We start from the raw sequence: 15,953 nt of genomic DNA, 5'->3' as shown, positions 1-15,953 counted from the left end.
AAAAATAAAATCTTACCCAATCTAATCCTTGCTCTTATGCTACAGAACTCCATGTTATGTGATTGGGGTGGCAAAATATAGGAATGTCTCTATACAATCTTGGACATGGTTCTGCTCATGTAATTCTGAGAATAAAGGTTAGGGAAGATTATTTTGTTGGCAGTCAAGAAAAGAAAAAATGTTGTGAAACCTGAACCTTGGCTTCAAAGTGAAAGTCCATGAGAGTAGTTAGTAAGGGGGTTGTGTACTTTGGGAGGAGGTATTCATGCTTATGCACAAAGCAACTGAGTTCCAACATAAATTTTGGATCACGATTGCTCTGAGGACTCAATCATCTCCTCCTGGAAGAAAAAGATCTCTTTGGTCTTATATCTGCTGAAGAAGATTTGGAAGTAATACCAAGTCACAAAAACTTGAGAAGGAACAAGGTAATGCTGATTGGGCACTAGGTCATACTTGATATCACACAAAACCCTATTTAATCCTCAAAGTAAGTAATGGTGTGGGGGTAAAGAGAGATTCTCAGAAACTAACTTTGGAATTCGAATCTTACATACCCTGTTAGACTTTTCTGCATGGAAAAAAACAACAACTGTAGTGAGTAGCTTTTCCAGAATCAATACTTTTAAGTAATTTACATGATATATAGGAATGTATTCCTTAACCCTTTGCACAGGTAGGAGGATATGGGTATGGAATGACGCCTATGTTGCCACAGACCACTGATAGTTTGGTTTCACTGAAATGCTTTTATTCTCTTTTTAAATTTTGTTACAAGGGAGGACTCTAGACAGAAGGAAGAGGTATACATTCGAAGACTAGTGATGCAATGACAAAGATATAAAGTGGTTTTTTTTTAAAAGAATGCATTGCTCAGTATGATGCATGGGATATAAGAAAAAGCAGAGTTGTAGTTGTTTAATAATCCTCTTGACCATTTTTCATTAAGCAAAATTTTAAGGAAGAATATGAAAAACCTAGGTATTTGTACCTGTAGTTAAGTAGATACTACTTTGGTGAACTCCCATTTACTTGCATAATTTCTTGCCAATATTTTATGGTATAGATGTGGTAATATCATCTATGGTCGATGATAAGGGACCTGAGGCCCAGGGAAATGAAGAGTCAAAGCAGCCTTTCTGTGGGAGAGAAGGGAGTTAATCAGAAGAGAAAGTTTTTGCTCAAGAGTAGGGTGAGGGGACAGATGGGGCATGGTCAGAACCAGAGATTGAAAAAATCTGACAAGGTCAGGGGGACAGTGTTTATGGTCTCAGGAGCTGTAAATATGGGGTCATGATATAGATGATCTAGAAAAGGAGACAGGAGAGAGACAGACAGACAGACACAGAGAATTTATTAAACATATATTATGTACCAGGCACTGTACTAAGCACTGAGGATACCAAAAGAAGAATACAATTCCCAGAAGAATACAATCCTATTCTCCAAGAATTTACATTACGGAGACAACACATACAGGGAAGCTGGAAAGGGTAGGGAGCAGGAGGAGGATAATCGCTGTGGAGGTAGACCAGAACATCGAGTAAACAGGAGGAGGAGTGAATAGGGTCGAAGAAGCTTCTCAAGATATGGCAGACTCAGACAAGGGATACTAGTCAGGGAGTAGGCCTTGGAGCAGAGTTGTTCCATTCAATAAACACTTAAAAAAATAAATAGTGCTTCCTTCAAGGAGCTTCCTTACTATCTAAAGGAAAGTGCAAGTGTGACCACTGGTTTTTACCAGTTCAGACAAAGAATATATTAATGGTGTCAAGAGCAGTAAATTTGGGGTATGTTATGTATGGATAATGAGCCAGCAGAGGTGGTGGGGAGAGGAGACAGGGAGAAGAGGAAGTGTAGGAGGGAGGGAGTGGAATAAGGGAGGGGGGGAGGGGGGAGAGGGAGAGAGGGAGAGAAGGAGAGAGAGAGAGGCAGAGGAGACAGACACAGAGACCAAGAGTTTCCTAAATGGTGTTTGGACTAGAAAGAGTCCATCTTGTTCTTTCTGTTTTGGGGGGGTTTTTTGTTTGTTTTTTTGGCAGGGCAATTGGGGTTAAGTGACTTGCCCAAGGTCACACAGCTAGTACATGTGTCAAGTGTCTGAGGCTGGATTTGAACTCAGGTCCTCCTGACTCCAGGGCGGGTGTTCTATTCAGTGTGCCACCTAGCTGCCCCATCATCTTGTTCTTTCTGATCAAATATTTAACCCCTTTGTACCTGTGCCCTGATATATGAGAGCTGGGTTATTATACTGTCCTTTGATTCCATAGGATTACACAAACCAAGCTGGAAGAAAACTTGGGAAAGCTAATGGTTCTTCATATGAGAAGAGGGTTGGCTCTTGAGTTAAAGCAGCTGGGTCCACATCCCTGCTCTTAGTAGAGGTAACATTTAAGGTGTGACTTTACCCAAATAATTCAATCCCTCTAAGCCTTAGTTCCCCAACATATGAAATGATCTCTATATGAAACACATATAAAAACATCTAGCTCCGACCAGATGTCCCCTTCTATCCAGTAACATGCTGAAAAACGTTTAACAACTAAGTCTCTGAAAAAAATTGAGATATAACTATGACACACTTTTAAATATAATGTGCATTATTCACATTTTCTCCACGATGTCCCTAAATCTAGACAATCAACAATAAATCAATTTGAAGCCCATATTTGTAGCACTTGATGAATTCTGAAATGCAAATGCTCATAATGAAAAGTTATCAATCATATAGGTATGAGCTGGCTCTAGAACACAGCAAAGGTGCTTCCATCTTTCACCATAAATCCTCTACCTTCATTCACAAAGAACAATTAGGACTGCTATAGTGACAGGGAGTTTCATCTCTACGTTGGGAAAACATGAGATTTGGGGGAAGACCTCTGAGTGGAATGGATCACAGAGTAGATCTCTCAGAATTTCCTTCAATTTCCCTAAATTCTCTCTTGTGCCAACTACCAAATAATTTGGTATTTCCTGTAGTATGTCCGGCAATTACACATCCAGCTTATTTATCTATGGCAACAGAAGAAGAGATAGTATAGTACAAGAAAACTTGCACTGACTGTGAAGTCTAAAGACACGGGGTCCAACTTTCCTCTGATGCTTTCCTAAATTTGTGGTCTCAGGCAAGTCATGTAACCTCCTTCATCCCTGAAATGAGATATATGGCCTCTGAGGACCCTTCTTACTCTAGACCTCTAAGAGGTACTTACTGTTCCATTCCTACTCATATATTTCACTGAGTGATGTAGGTGTCTGACTGATTTATCTACACTCTGTCAAGTTATGCCAATCTGAAGTGTATTCCATAGGACCAGATGCATCCGCCTAGTGTGCAATTGTGCTAAGGGTGATGAGGCTAAGGATTTTTAAATTTTAAATTTCTGGCACCATCCGGTGACTCATGAAGTCATGTTGAGGTTTTGTGACTGGGTTTTAATTGCATAGGTGGCACAAGAACACACGTGGATAAAATCAATGACTTTTGAAGCAAAGGCAATACAGCAGAGATAATAAAGTGCAAGGTCGTGTTCTAGACTTGGCATTAGTTAGACTTGAGTTTGAATTCTGCCTCTGATGTGTGTGTGACCTGGGGCAATTCACTCAATCTCTCTCAGCCTCAGTTTTCTCATCTGTAAAATGAGAACAGTAAAAGCACTTACCTCACAGGGCTGAATGAGATCCTTTACAAATATAAAGACCTTTGCAAACCTTAACGTGACATATAAATTATTATTGTTGAAGAAAACAACGGATGTGCACAGGACTTGTGATTTTATAGGTATCTGGAGCTTTTGGTCAAGAATTTCCTGTAGCAATGCAGATGGGCAGCTCCTCAGCAACTTTTAGGTTTAGGGAGTTGTCTAGACTAGATGGAAGGGAGGGTAAGGGAGGGGGAGGAGGAAGAAGGAGGGAAAGGGGAGGGGTTAGGGAGTACTTATACTCAGACTCTTCTGCACCTCACCTAGCTTGTCCCGAGTAAGGGCGCTGGGCTTCACTTTCGTCACTGCGCAGGCGCCCCCCACTCCGCGCAGACGTACTAAGAGGGCAGCTTTGGCATCATGCCCGAGAAGCCCCTCGAGTCACTTAGCCGCTGCCCCTTCCAGCAGGAGGCGCTCTCGGTCCTCGGGAGGTCATCATCCATGGTTCTTCAAGGTATCCGGGTCCTGGAGTTGGTCGGCCTGGCCCCAGGCCCCCACTGCGGCATGATCCTGGCCGATTTCGGGGCCCAGGTGACGCGAGTGAACAGGCTAGGCCACCATGGGCCTACATGGCTGGCCCGAGGGAAGCGATCCTTGGCCTTGGACTTGAAGCGGCCCCAGGGGGCGGCCGTGTTGCGCAGGCTCTCCCGCCAGATGGACGTGCTGCTGGAGCCCTTCCGGCCAGGTGAGAGCGAGAACCGCCCGCCGCCCCCGCCCTGCTCCCTCCTCCCCGCCCCTCTCCCGCCGGCCTCATTCCCACTTTCCCTCTTCCGGGTTCTCACCTTCTACCCCGCTTCCTGGGTCATCTTACCGCATCCTCGAGACCCACTCCCTCCCCGCCGTCCCAGCTCCACCGAGTCCTCGGTTCCTCCTCCCTCCTCCCTCCTCCCTCCGGTCTCCGCCCCCACCCCTGCGCCTCTATAACCCGTCCAGATAGGTTTCAAAAACTAGGTCTTTGGCAATCTACAAATAATTTTTACTCCGCAGGACGGAGCCAAACTTGAGTAAAAATAAATAATTGGTTATTCATAGATTCTTAAAGTAGCTAAGCAAAAAATGACTTTAAATGTTTACATTCTACTTAGGTGTCATGGAGAAATTTGGACTTGGTCCAGAGGTTCTGCAAAAGGACAATCCGAGGCTTATCTATGCCAGATTGACTGGATTTGGTCAGTCGGGAAGATTGTCTAAAGTAGCAGGTCATGATATAAATTTTCTGGCCTTGTCAGGTATGTCGGGGATTATTCAAATTGTTTTTATATTTTATTTACACCCACCCGTGGTCTGTGGTCTAGTTCATTTCAGCAAGAAATTAAAAATACGATCAAGTATGAAATCTTCAACAGCCTTAATTAGAGAAGTATTTACACAGTGAGGGAGATTGATTTGATTTGTGAGATGACTAGTTCCAGGGTTTTCGGTAGGCTCCTGCAGCCCTTCGAGGCTTGCCATTGTTTTTTGTCTACAGGATTACCCTGTTGGTAAACATTATAGGGCATAAAATAGACACGAATTCCTAATTTTAGCATTTTGACGATTACTGCCCTTAGATAAGAGTGAGTGCTGACCAAAGGAACTCTTACATTGCTTATGATATAATATCGAAGTGTTCTGCTATTTGAGAGCCTGCGCATGCTGTAATGTAATAATGGAAAGCATTCCTTCTGGACTTGGGGTCAGGAGGGTTGAGTTTAAATTCAGACCCCAGCATTTATTAATAATGTGACCACCGGCACGTCATTTAACGTGTTTGAACTTCCTCGAGTTTGCCATTTAAAATGAGTATAATGGTACTTATACCACTTGTCTTTTTGTAAGAAATAGTGTGGAAACATACTTGTCTTAATATAAGAAAAGTACTCTATAAATCACAAGATACTCTGTTAATATGAACTATTATCACTCAGAAAAAAGAATTAATACTCTTCCCCCACATGCAGTTTTCACATTTACTTTTGATCATTTTAATGTTTTCTCTTATTCATGTTTTGAGTCTCTTTTATAAGGAGGAAGGATTATCTTTCTACAGAAATCTCATGTCATTTCCTGATTGAGGCATGAAGTCATCCTTCGTTTTCAAAGGCTCGGACTAATGGAACACAGACTCCCACAGGTTCTACAAACCAAGAAACTTTAACAACAACAATAATAATAATAATAATAATGATAGCTAGCATTTATATAGTACATTAAGGGTTGCTAATTGCTTTATACATATTAATTGATTTAGTTTCCATAACAACCCTGTGAGGTAGGTATTATTATTATCCCTATTTTATAGGTGAGGAAACTAAGGCAAAGAGAGGTTAATTTATATGCCCTTCTTGCACAGATAATGTGTGATGCCATATCATAATTCAGACTCCAGATCTAATGCTCTATCCAGGGTGCCAACTACCTGCCTCGCTAGTACAGGCTTGATAGTAGACTATGTGTATACTGGCCAAGGACTACTCTAACAAAGTACAGAAAAGGAGGTGGAGGATACTAAGAATGATGTAATTCTTAAGACATCAAAAAAAATGCATTAAACTCTTGTGTCTCATAAGGTATAGTTTTTGTGTGCAACAAGTAGATATGTTTCCAAATGCATTAGGCTGTATCCGTTTTGACATTCTTAGTACAAATGAAATGAGAAAACATGAAGAATCTATAGCCAAATGGAAAGTCAACTCATAGGAATATCCATGGAAAATCAAATAAAGAAGTTCACCTAGTTGATTTTATTTAATGGCCAGAAGCAATAAAATAACATAATTTTGTTGGACAGTTGGTCGTCTCATCTCATTTTGCATTTATTGCTGATCATAAACATATGGATTATCTTAAATTTGACTGTTGCTTCTATGCCATTATAGCAGAGGATGAAATTGAGAATTTCTCTGAAAACTTGACAAACTTCTCAAGACTAAGAAAACAATTACTTTTCTGCCCTCTGATTTCAATATCAAAATGAGTAGAAAGCCAAAGATTTTAGAAAATACGGTTCACTGTCAAGACATAACTTTGAATTTCTATGGTGCTTTCAGATCACTCTCCTAACAGTGATCCTATCAGATTGACAATATAGGTATTTTATCTCCATTTCACAGATCAGGAAACTGATGCTCAGAGATAAAGGGACTTCACAGTGTAACCCTTGGCAAGTCTCTTAACCTCTCAGTGGCCCAAAGAACTAAGACTGTAAATTGTAGAATATTTGAAGGTCTGCATTGATAGAAGGAATTTCCCCACCCAGAGTGCCCTATACCATCACAATCCTATACTACAACTTGTTCAGCTATTCCCCAATTGATAGGCATCCCCTCAATTTCCTAGTCTTAGCTACCACAAAAAGAGCTGCTATAAATATTTTTGCACAGTTTTTTTTCTCTCTTTATAATCTCTTTGGGATACAGGCTTAGCAATGGTATTGAATCAAAGGGTATGCACTGTTTTTTAGCCCTTTGGTCGCAGTTCCAGATTGAGCTGCAGAGTGGTTGGATCAGTTCACAACTTCACTAACAGTGCATTAGTGTCCCAGTTTTCCCCTATCCTCTCCAACATTTATCATTTTCCTTTTGTCATATGTAATGTCACTTTTGAAAGATTCTGGAGGAAGATCTTGGAAGGCTTCAAGCAGTGTTAATTGCTTCATAAGCAGAGAAAGCTAACAAAGAGAAAATAAATCTACTGACAATTCAATATAGGATTCAGCTAAACCAATCTTCCAATATCCCAACGATCTATAATTTCATTGGTGTGGTGTCTACTGATGGCTACTGAATTTTTTTCTCACAACCCCTCCGTGACTTAATGGACAATCTTTGAGGGTTGCATATGCTTAAAAATTCATCACTTTTTTTTGCCATGTGTCCCAGTTAGCTAAGGTAGTTCTCAGAAAACAAGCATAGGCTGGCATTAGTCCTCTGTACTCAAAGCATTTCCAGTTTGACCAGCACCTGCCAGAATTTGTATTATGTTGGCATAATTCTTGAGAACCAAGTGTATCTGTATTGTGATGAGTCGTTGGATTAGGACTTTTGATGAAGGAAGCTAATCTTGGGAGAATCACAACTACAAATACACTTAAAGCCAATGGGGAGATATACTTTAGGGCATTTAGCGTATTGCCAATGATGAGAAGTAGAATAAAAACCTATTGAAGTTATGGATGATTAAAATATCACGTAAGAGTGAGGGATGACAGTGGGATACTGTGAGTGCCTCCAGAGTGTCCATAAAGTATTAAATGAACTAAGAGAAGTCTGATCATGCTTTGGCTCAGTACTCCGGAGAGGAAAGGGAAGGGAACAAATGTTTATTAAGTGGTTATTATGTGCCAAGTGCTTAATATCTCACTTGATTCTCACAACAACCCTCTAAGGTAGGTGCTATTTTCATCTCCATTTTACAGTTGAGGAAATGGAGGCATGTGGAGGATATATGGCCAGATTGCACAGGAGGAGAAGTAGGGTTGTGAGTTACACCAGGGGAAAGAATCCCTGAACCTATAAAATCATGGATTTGTCAAGATTACTACATTTGATCTTAGTCCAGATGGACTAAGCAGTGAGGCTTTATTAAAGAAATGGAGGTTTTCATACTGTCCTATGGAATCTATGAGATAGTGATATTCATTAATGTCCTGAACTCTGTGAGTAAAAACATAAAACCACAGTAACACAAGCAACTGAATTAGGATTTGAGAAAACACAGGTTGATTTATAAGAAATGTCTTTACAATGTAGGAAAGAGAAAGATAAAGCTTTTCTCTCTGAATAAAAAAAAATTCATTTTATTTTTTAAAGGCTAAAATATTTTGAATTTTAAAAAGGTAAAGTTTTGATTAAAAACAGGTTTTAAATTAATAGGGTAATTTATCTCAGTTGCTTATTTTCTTTTTAAATGTATAGGTGTGCTGTCGAAATTAGGCAGGAGCAATGAGACTCCCTATGCACCACTAAATCTTCTGGCTGACTTTGCTGGTGGTGGTTTGACGTGTGCATTAGGCATTGTGCTGGCTCTTTATGAACGTACTCGGTCTGGCAAAGGTCAGGTCATTGATGCAAATATGGTAAGTTTCTATCACTGAAAATAAAATGCCTGCTAGTTGTTTCCAAGTGCATTTTTTGATGTTTGAAGCAATGTTCAAATTTCTAAGGAAATTACTTTCTCCAGCTGGCCTCATATAATTTGATATACATCCTAAATTTAATCCTGGTTGGTATTCTGGTTAACATTTAGCTCTGGTTAATATTCTAACCATTTGACTCCCTAGCACTCCAGCACTTTTTCCCCTTCTTATCTCTCCAAATTAGACTATCAGGTTCCTAACATCTAAATTAAGTTTAAATCATATCTGCCCTCAGAAAGTACTTCTTGGTGAATTAGGGGAAAAGAGGGTGTCTATTTAACCAAATCACAGCAGATTCAGGTTCTCCCACTATCCCATTGGAAATACGAATTTTTGTCTAGTATGTCTCTAGTCTAGATAATAGTTATACAGTATTTTAATGTACTATTGTACAGAAATCTCTTTACCTCTTGTTTTAAACTCCTGCTGTTCTCTGCTTAAAAGTGTTTTTAAAAGTCATCACGAGAAAAGGTATAGTTTCTTTTAAAAGTGGTCAACCAAACTATAAAATGATGTAGGGAAAGTGCAAATATTAATGAAATTTAAGTATTTGATGAAAATTAGGTATTATAACAACTAGCTTCAAATGGAAAACAGCAATGTTTAAGAAACCATTTTTTCTAATTGGAGGAAAAAGTAAACCTGGTTACTTTATTGGCATATTAGGATTCTGAGACCATCTACTCCAACCCTCTCATCAATTGCTTGCTCTCATTCTACCGTTTCTTTTTGCTTTGCCATAAGATGATTGGGATGTAAAGAGTAGAGAGAGATCATCATGGAAGCTTCCTAGTTGATAAGAAATATCTGCAAGGCTGAATAAGGTTGTTCTGCTTATTAGCTAAAAGGCAATTAAAGGTCAGTTCAGCTGAAGAAAGCTTAAAGGCTGAGGGAACCTTTTTTTTGTTTTTTAATAGAAAGATCTCTTGAAACTGTAAAGCTTATCTGGACCATGGATAAAACCCTAGAACCCTTCTTCAAGTTATATCACAGATGTTTCATTATATATGGTTCCTTTTCTGCCAATGAAGATATTTCCTTATATATGGTTCCTTTCCTTAAAAATATTTGAAATCATCTGAGCGACGCTGTCCATCATTATATGCAACATTATACACATCCTGACCACCACTTCTCCACAGAAAGGGAGGTGCATTTTGCCATTCTCTATGACAAAGATTCGTCATTACAATTACTTAGTTCCTTCCTTTGTAGTATTCTTTTCATTTCTATTACTGTAATTCCGTTTCGTGGGAGCAACCTGTGAAACAAAGAAAAATACAAAATGGGACTCGATTCTGTTTCTGCTTCTACAAGTGACAAATTGCTAGGAATCTCACAGTTTTTTGTGACTTTCTAGAGATATTAATGTAACTGTTGGTATTCATGGCAGAATAAGAAAATGCTGGATTTGATGTCAGGGGACCTTTATTTGAATCACAGCTCTGCCTTGTGCTATGTATATTATGTCTGGCCTTCACTTCACTTTTCTGGCCCATGTCTTCCTCATCTATCAAGTGAGGGAGTTGAACCTGATCTGTTAGGTTCCTTTCAACTCCAAACCTATGATCCTAGGAGGTGATTATGAATCTGTTGGAGGGAAGGAAACAGCCAAAGGAGAAAATACTGAGAACAGAACCTTGGAGAATGCCTATGTTCATGTCAAGGAGGAGGTTAAAAACCCAGTGAAGGAGATAAAGAAGGAAGGTTAAAAACAGGCTGGAGAAGGATGAGAATATGTCATAGAATCCAAAGGCATAGCGATTGCCAACAGTAATAACTGATATTCATCTAACACTTTAAGGACAACAAAGCATTTTTTAAAATACATTATCCCATTTGATTCTTACAACTCCACAAAGTCAGCACTATAAATAATTCTCCTCATTTTATATATCAGTGAAGTTATTTGCTTAAGGTCACAAAGCAAATGAATGTCTGAAACTGGATTTGAATTCTAGTGTTCCTAACTCCATTATTCCACAATGAAGTAGGGAGACAGGAGGGTGAGGACTTGGAAAAGACCATTTCATTTGGCAGTTAGAAGGTCATTGGTGATCTTTGAGAGAGCAGTTTCAGTAGAATGTCAGGGACTGAAAGCAGATGGCAAGAGGTTAAGGAGTGAGTGGGAGATGCCATAGTGGAGGTAATAAGTATATATTTCTTTGCCAAGAAGTTTGCCCTGAAGCAAAAGTGGGGGAGAAGTGAAATAGTTACAGAGTATGGAAGGGTTTAGAAAGTGTTTTTGTTTGTTTTATTTTTAAGATAGGAGCAGGCAAAGAAGGAGAAATGGAAGATAACAGAGGGGAGATGATCAATAGAGTAAGTTGGCACAGGTACAGGTTAACCTTTGCAAGGAGAAACACTTCATCTGAGAGATGATAAAGTGAAGACGTGGAGAAATTTGGAAGTGTGGAAGAAGGACGTTGAAAGAATGCATTTGGATGGTCTTAAATACAACAGGAAGCAAATTATCTGCTGAAAATATGGAGGTTGGAAGTGTATTTGGGGACTGGTTTACTCTAATTGATTAGCCGTTGTTGGTATGAAGCTTCCCAGAGTGGCTGTATTGTAGGAACACTAAGAACTTTATTGTAAGGTTTCTGGAAAATTCAAGGACTGAAGTCATAACAGCTAAAAACATAAAGAGATGTTTAGGTTGCCTGTAGACAGCTTTTGGGGGTTTGGGACCAGGTGATAATTCCTTTCCAATGAAATAATTTCTTGGTGGACTAGCCACAGTTTCATGATTCACTAAGGAGGTAATAATGCATGCAAGATAGCATGATGAAGTGAATAGGCACTTGGCTTTGGAGTTAAGACCAAGGTTTGAATCATACCTCCAGTGCATACTAGCTATGGGACTTTGGGCAAGTCACTTAATATTTCTCAGCCTCAGTTTCTTCATCTATAAAATAAGGGGTTAGACTTGACCACTAAGCTCCCTTCTAGCTTTAAATTTGTTTAAGTTCCCTTAAAAAATGAGTTGTGTTTTTCTAATGTGTAAAGTGTTTCTATAACAACGCTTAGGAACAACAGCAACAAAAACCTACTGAAATTAATCATATTATTTAAAATATGAACAATCTGTATCAACTATTTCATTTGTAAACCAAATGACACTTATTCTACTTCTTTCCAGGTGGAAGGAACAGCATATCTAAGTTCTTTTCTGTGGCAGTCACAAAATGCAGGACTCTGGAGCCAGCCTCGAGGAAAGAATGTATTAGATAGTGGAGCACCTTTCTATGAAACCTATAGGACTTCAGATGGGAAATTTATGGCTGTTGGTGCTGTAGAACCTCAATTCTATGCACTGCTGATTAATGGTAATGAATTTTTGGAAGCCACTGCTTGTTTGTCTGTTTCCATTAGTGTTTTGGCAGTGTAGCTGAGAGCTTCTTTTGAGTCTTGGATTATTTGGGTGACCCTTGGAATTTAAAGCATTGGTTTCCTATGAGTTTATATGCTGAGTAACCAACATATATTATAATTTGCTTTAAAATTTAATATTGTAGCTTATGGTTTTCCAAATTAAAAAAAATCATATTTGGTTCTTGTAATCTTTCTAAATTTTGAAGGACATATAGGTTAATATTAAGACCCTTTCAGGTACTTAAAATATCCCTCATTCAGTTCAACGTACATTTATTACTTTTTCATTACTGTGCTAGTGCAGCATGGTAGAAATACAAGCTCATCATGTAATTTCTTATACCGAGTAGATACCCTTACTCTTGCTTTGTAAGTGACCCACTTCTTCAAATTTTAAACAATTTAAACAATCAGGAATTTAAACAATTCCTGACTTTATTTGAGTGAGTACCCTCTTTACCAGCATATATCCAAACTCTTTCTGTGATCAGAAAGAAGCTCATCACCTAGCGAGCAAGTTTTTGGTGATCAACCTATCTGAATTTAGCTGGGCTGCTAATCTAATAATGGGCACACACTTGTCACTACATGCTAGGACTTGCCAGAAATAATACTCTGCTGGTATTGGAATAGTACTTTAAAGGATGAAGTCATCTGTTCACTTGAATATTTCCTATTCTTTGACCCCTGGAAGTATTTGTAAGTTTGGTGGTTCATCAATTTATAATCACATATAGAATTCCAGTTACAGGGTTTTAGTAGTGGAACATGTCATTATAGCCTTCCTGCAATTCTTAACAAGTTTCCCATTGTAATTCTGCTCTTCAAAATTTGCTCACTAGCTGAGCAATTGGGCTAAAGGTTATTTCATTCATATGTATTATAATCTTTCTAAGTTAAATCTTATTTCAGAGATAGATCAATTTAGATGTGTTTAAAAGGACTACACACTACAGTATAAGTAAGATAAGCGCTTTTTAGCACAATATATTTATCTATTTTAAATGTATGGCCTTAATATTACATTACATTGGGCCAGCTAAGTGGCACAGCGTATAGATTACTGGGCCTGGAGTCAGGAAGACTTGAATTCAAATCTAGTCTCAGATGCTAACTACCTGTGCGACCCTAGGCAAGTCATTTAACCCAGTTTGCCTCAGTTTGCTCATTTGTTAATTGATCTGGAGAAGGAAATTCCAGTATCTTCGCCAAAAAAATCTCAAGTGGGGTCACAAAGAGTTGGACACAACTGAAACAACTGAAAGACAACAGCAATAACAACGTTACATTAAGTAGTTATAAAAGTAGAGTATATAAATCAAGGTTATTAACTTGTAATTTGAAGAATGCCGTAGGTCATAAAAATACTTTAAAATAATTGTTATTGATATTAATTCGACCAACTTCTAGGTGAGAAACATAAAAAGGTCTAAGCCATATGGAGTACTTTTCAGCAAAACACAGAGCTGGAAATAGATCATCTTCATTTTCAATTCTAGGTCTAAGCTACATTCTATGACACACTTTGGAGCCAAACAAATATTCAAAAGCCTTATTATACAGTATATCCACCGTGGCTCTGTAATTATTAAGATGTGCTTTCAGTTTGTGTGTGTATGTGTGTGTTTAATATTCATTTGGCTCCAAAGTGTACAATAGAATGGATTTCTTTCTTTCTCTCTTTTAAGTCTTGATAAATGGTTCTCTGGCAGAAAAAATTTTCTTTCCATTAATAGTTTTATAAGAAGTATTTTTAAATTGAATTTTTATGAATATTCATTTCAAAATTCAATCTTTATTAATACCATGGAAGGAAGAGATATCTATATCTATATCTATATCTATATCTATATCTATATCTATATCTATATCTATTTGTCTGTCTATCTATCACCAAAATTACTCCCCTAGACCCTTCTCAGAGAGCCATCTCTTATAACAAAGAAGTTTAGAAAAAAGAAAGAAAAGAGAAAGAAGAGGAAAAACTCAGAAAAACCAATTAATACATCAAAGAAAATTTGACAATATATGCAGTATTCCACACCCATGGATACCACCATCCCTCCCATACATGCCCCTCACCTCTACAAAGAGCAAGGTGAGAGTGGGGATAGGTGGTATCTACTCATACCTCTTCTTTGGAGAAAGCTTTTTCTTTGTAACTTTTCAGCATTCATTTTTGATAATTTTGTAGTGGTTCTTTTTATTTGCATTATTGTTATTGGCCTATATTATTTTCTTGTCTCTCCTTTACTTTCCATCACTTCATATAATTTTTTTCTATTTTTCTGTTTTTGTAGTAGTCATAATTTCTCACACAGTAAATTCTTAGACAACAGTTTGCTCAGCCATTCTGCAATTGATGGAAATCTACTTTGTTTCCATTTCTTTGCCACCACAAAAAGAATGTTGCTATTAATGTTAAATCATGTAGTTTTAGTTAAAAATATCAAATTACAAGTATTATAACTTTAGACAATTTTATATTTAGAAAATTTATAACCTGTAACTATAGAGAATTGTCCGTAATAAAACACCTTTTCTTTGAAATTAATATCAAGGACAACATTTTACTTCCCCAAACAAAGAGAAAACAAAGGCTATTCTAGCTCTACACTGTTCTTTTAAACAAGACATAATCATAAAATGTATACTGTTGGCTCTCTTATCACATACTATATTCTTCTGACCCACTTGAGACAATATATATTGAACCTTATTTGGAGTAGGGGCAGTCAGCTCACAGTCCATTTCCATTAATGGTATGGTTTAAGCACCACCAAAGCATAGTCACTAAACAAAAATGTCTTATTTTCTCTCATCAGGACTGGGATTAAATTGTGAGGAACTTCCAGATCAGTTGAGTATTTCTGATTGGGGAGAAATGAAGAAGAAATTTGCAGATATATTTGCAAAGAAGACACAGGCAGAATGGTGTAAGATCTTTGATGGCACAGATGCATGTGTGACTCCTATTGTGAGTTTTGAGGAAGCTGCCCTTTATGAACATAACCGAGAACGGGGCTCTTTTATCACTGATGAGGATCATAATGTGAGCCCCAAACCTGCTCCTTTGCTTTCAAGAACACCAGCTATTCCCTCTACCAAAAGGAATCCACTGGAAGGAGAACACACCGAAGAGATACTTCAAGAATTTGGATTTAGCAAGGAAGAGATTAATCAGCTTAATTTGGACAAAATTATTGAAACAAGTAAACTCAAAGCTAATCTATAAACTCATAATTATAGAGTTTAGTAGGTTTGAAGAATAAACATGATACAGGATGATGATAAGCACTTTGTACATGGTGATTAGAAATTATGCTATTACATTTGTTGAGATATCCTAATCAAGCAGTAACTAGTAACTGAAAAATTTTGGTTGCACAGTTGTGATAGCATTCACTACAGATTTTTCCATGGAGAGTTTTGGCTTAACAATGTTGTATTTTTAGGATAATGCTCACAATAGATGATTGTGTTTAAAAGATGCCTTTTAACTCATCTTTTGAATATATTTGTTAATGTTAGAACATGAAAGTGCTTTTAATGTTTTCAAATGAATTAAAAGAAGTCATTTTGTAAAACGTAAAAAATCTTATTTAATAAAGTTCAGTGATGTATTAAGACAAAGATAGAAGAAACCTCTAGAGAGTAGTCCCAGTAGCCCCCATGCACTCTGTTTTGCACCTGGGGCACCTTCCCTCTTTTAGAAGTAACTGAACAAAAAAAATACCTACTCCGTGAGTATGCAAAAAAGG

At 37.9% G+C, this 15,953-nt stretch overlaps 1 protein-coding gene across 3 annotated transcripts; it reads left to right on the top strand.

Moving 5' to 3' along the window:
• The first annotated feature begins 261 nt into the window (after positions 1–261).
• On the top strand, positions 262–15,788 carry AMACR (alpha-methylacyl-CoA racemase). 3 transcript variants are annotated; one of them, XM_036758094.1, is made up of 6 exons: positions 262–428; positions 4,110–4,386; positions 4,787–4,930; positions 8,597–8,757; positions 11,960–12,146; positions 15,018–15,788. In XM_036758094.1, exons 2-6 carry the CDS (start codon positions 4,143–4,145, stop codon positions 15,425–15,427), a joined length of 1,146 nt encoding a protein of 381 aa, XP_036613989.1. In that variant the 5' UTR covers positions 262–428; positions 4,110–4,142; the 3' UTR covers positions 15,428–15,788. The 3 variants fall into 3 exon arrangements, with proteins under 3 accessions (XP_036613989.1, XP_036613993.1, XP_036613980.1); XM_036758098.1 differs by having other exon boundaries at positions 4,107–4,386; XM_036758085.1 differs by lacking the exon at positions 262–428 and having other exon boundaries at positions 4,093–4,386.
• The last annotated feature ends 165 nt before the right edge of the window (positions 15,789–15,953 follow it).

The sequence above is a fragment of the Trichosurus vulpecula genome, chromosome 1 (genome assembly GCF_011100635.1).
Source record: "Trichosurus vulpecula isolate mTriVul1 chromosome 1, mTriVul1.pri, whole genome shotgun sequence".
Lineage (NCBI taxonomy): Eukaryota > Metazoa > Chordata > Mammalia > Diprotodontia > Phalangeridae > Trichosurus > Trichosurus vulpecula.
Note: the sequence above shows the minus strand (reverse complement) of the source record. Positions and strands in the feature narration are given on the sequence as shown.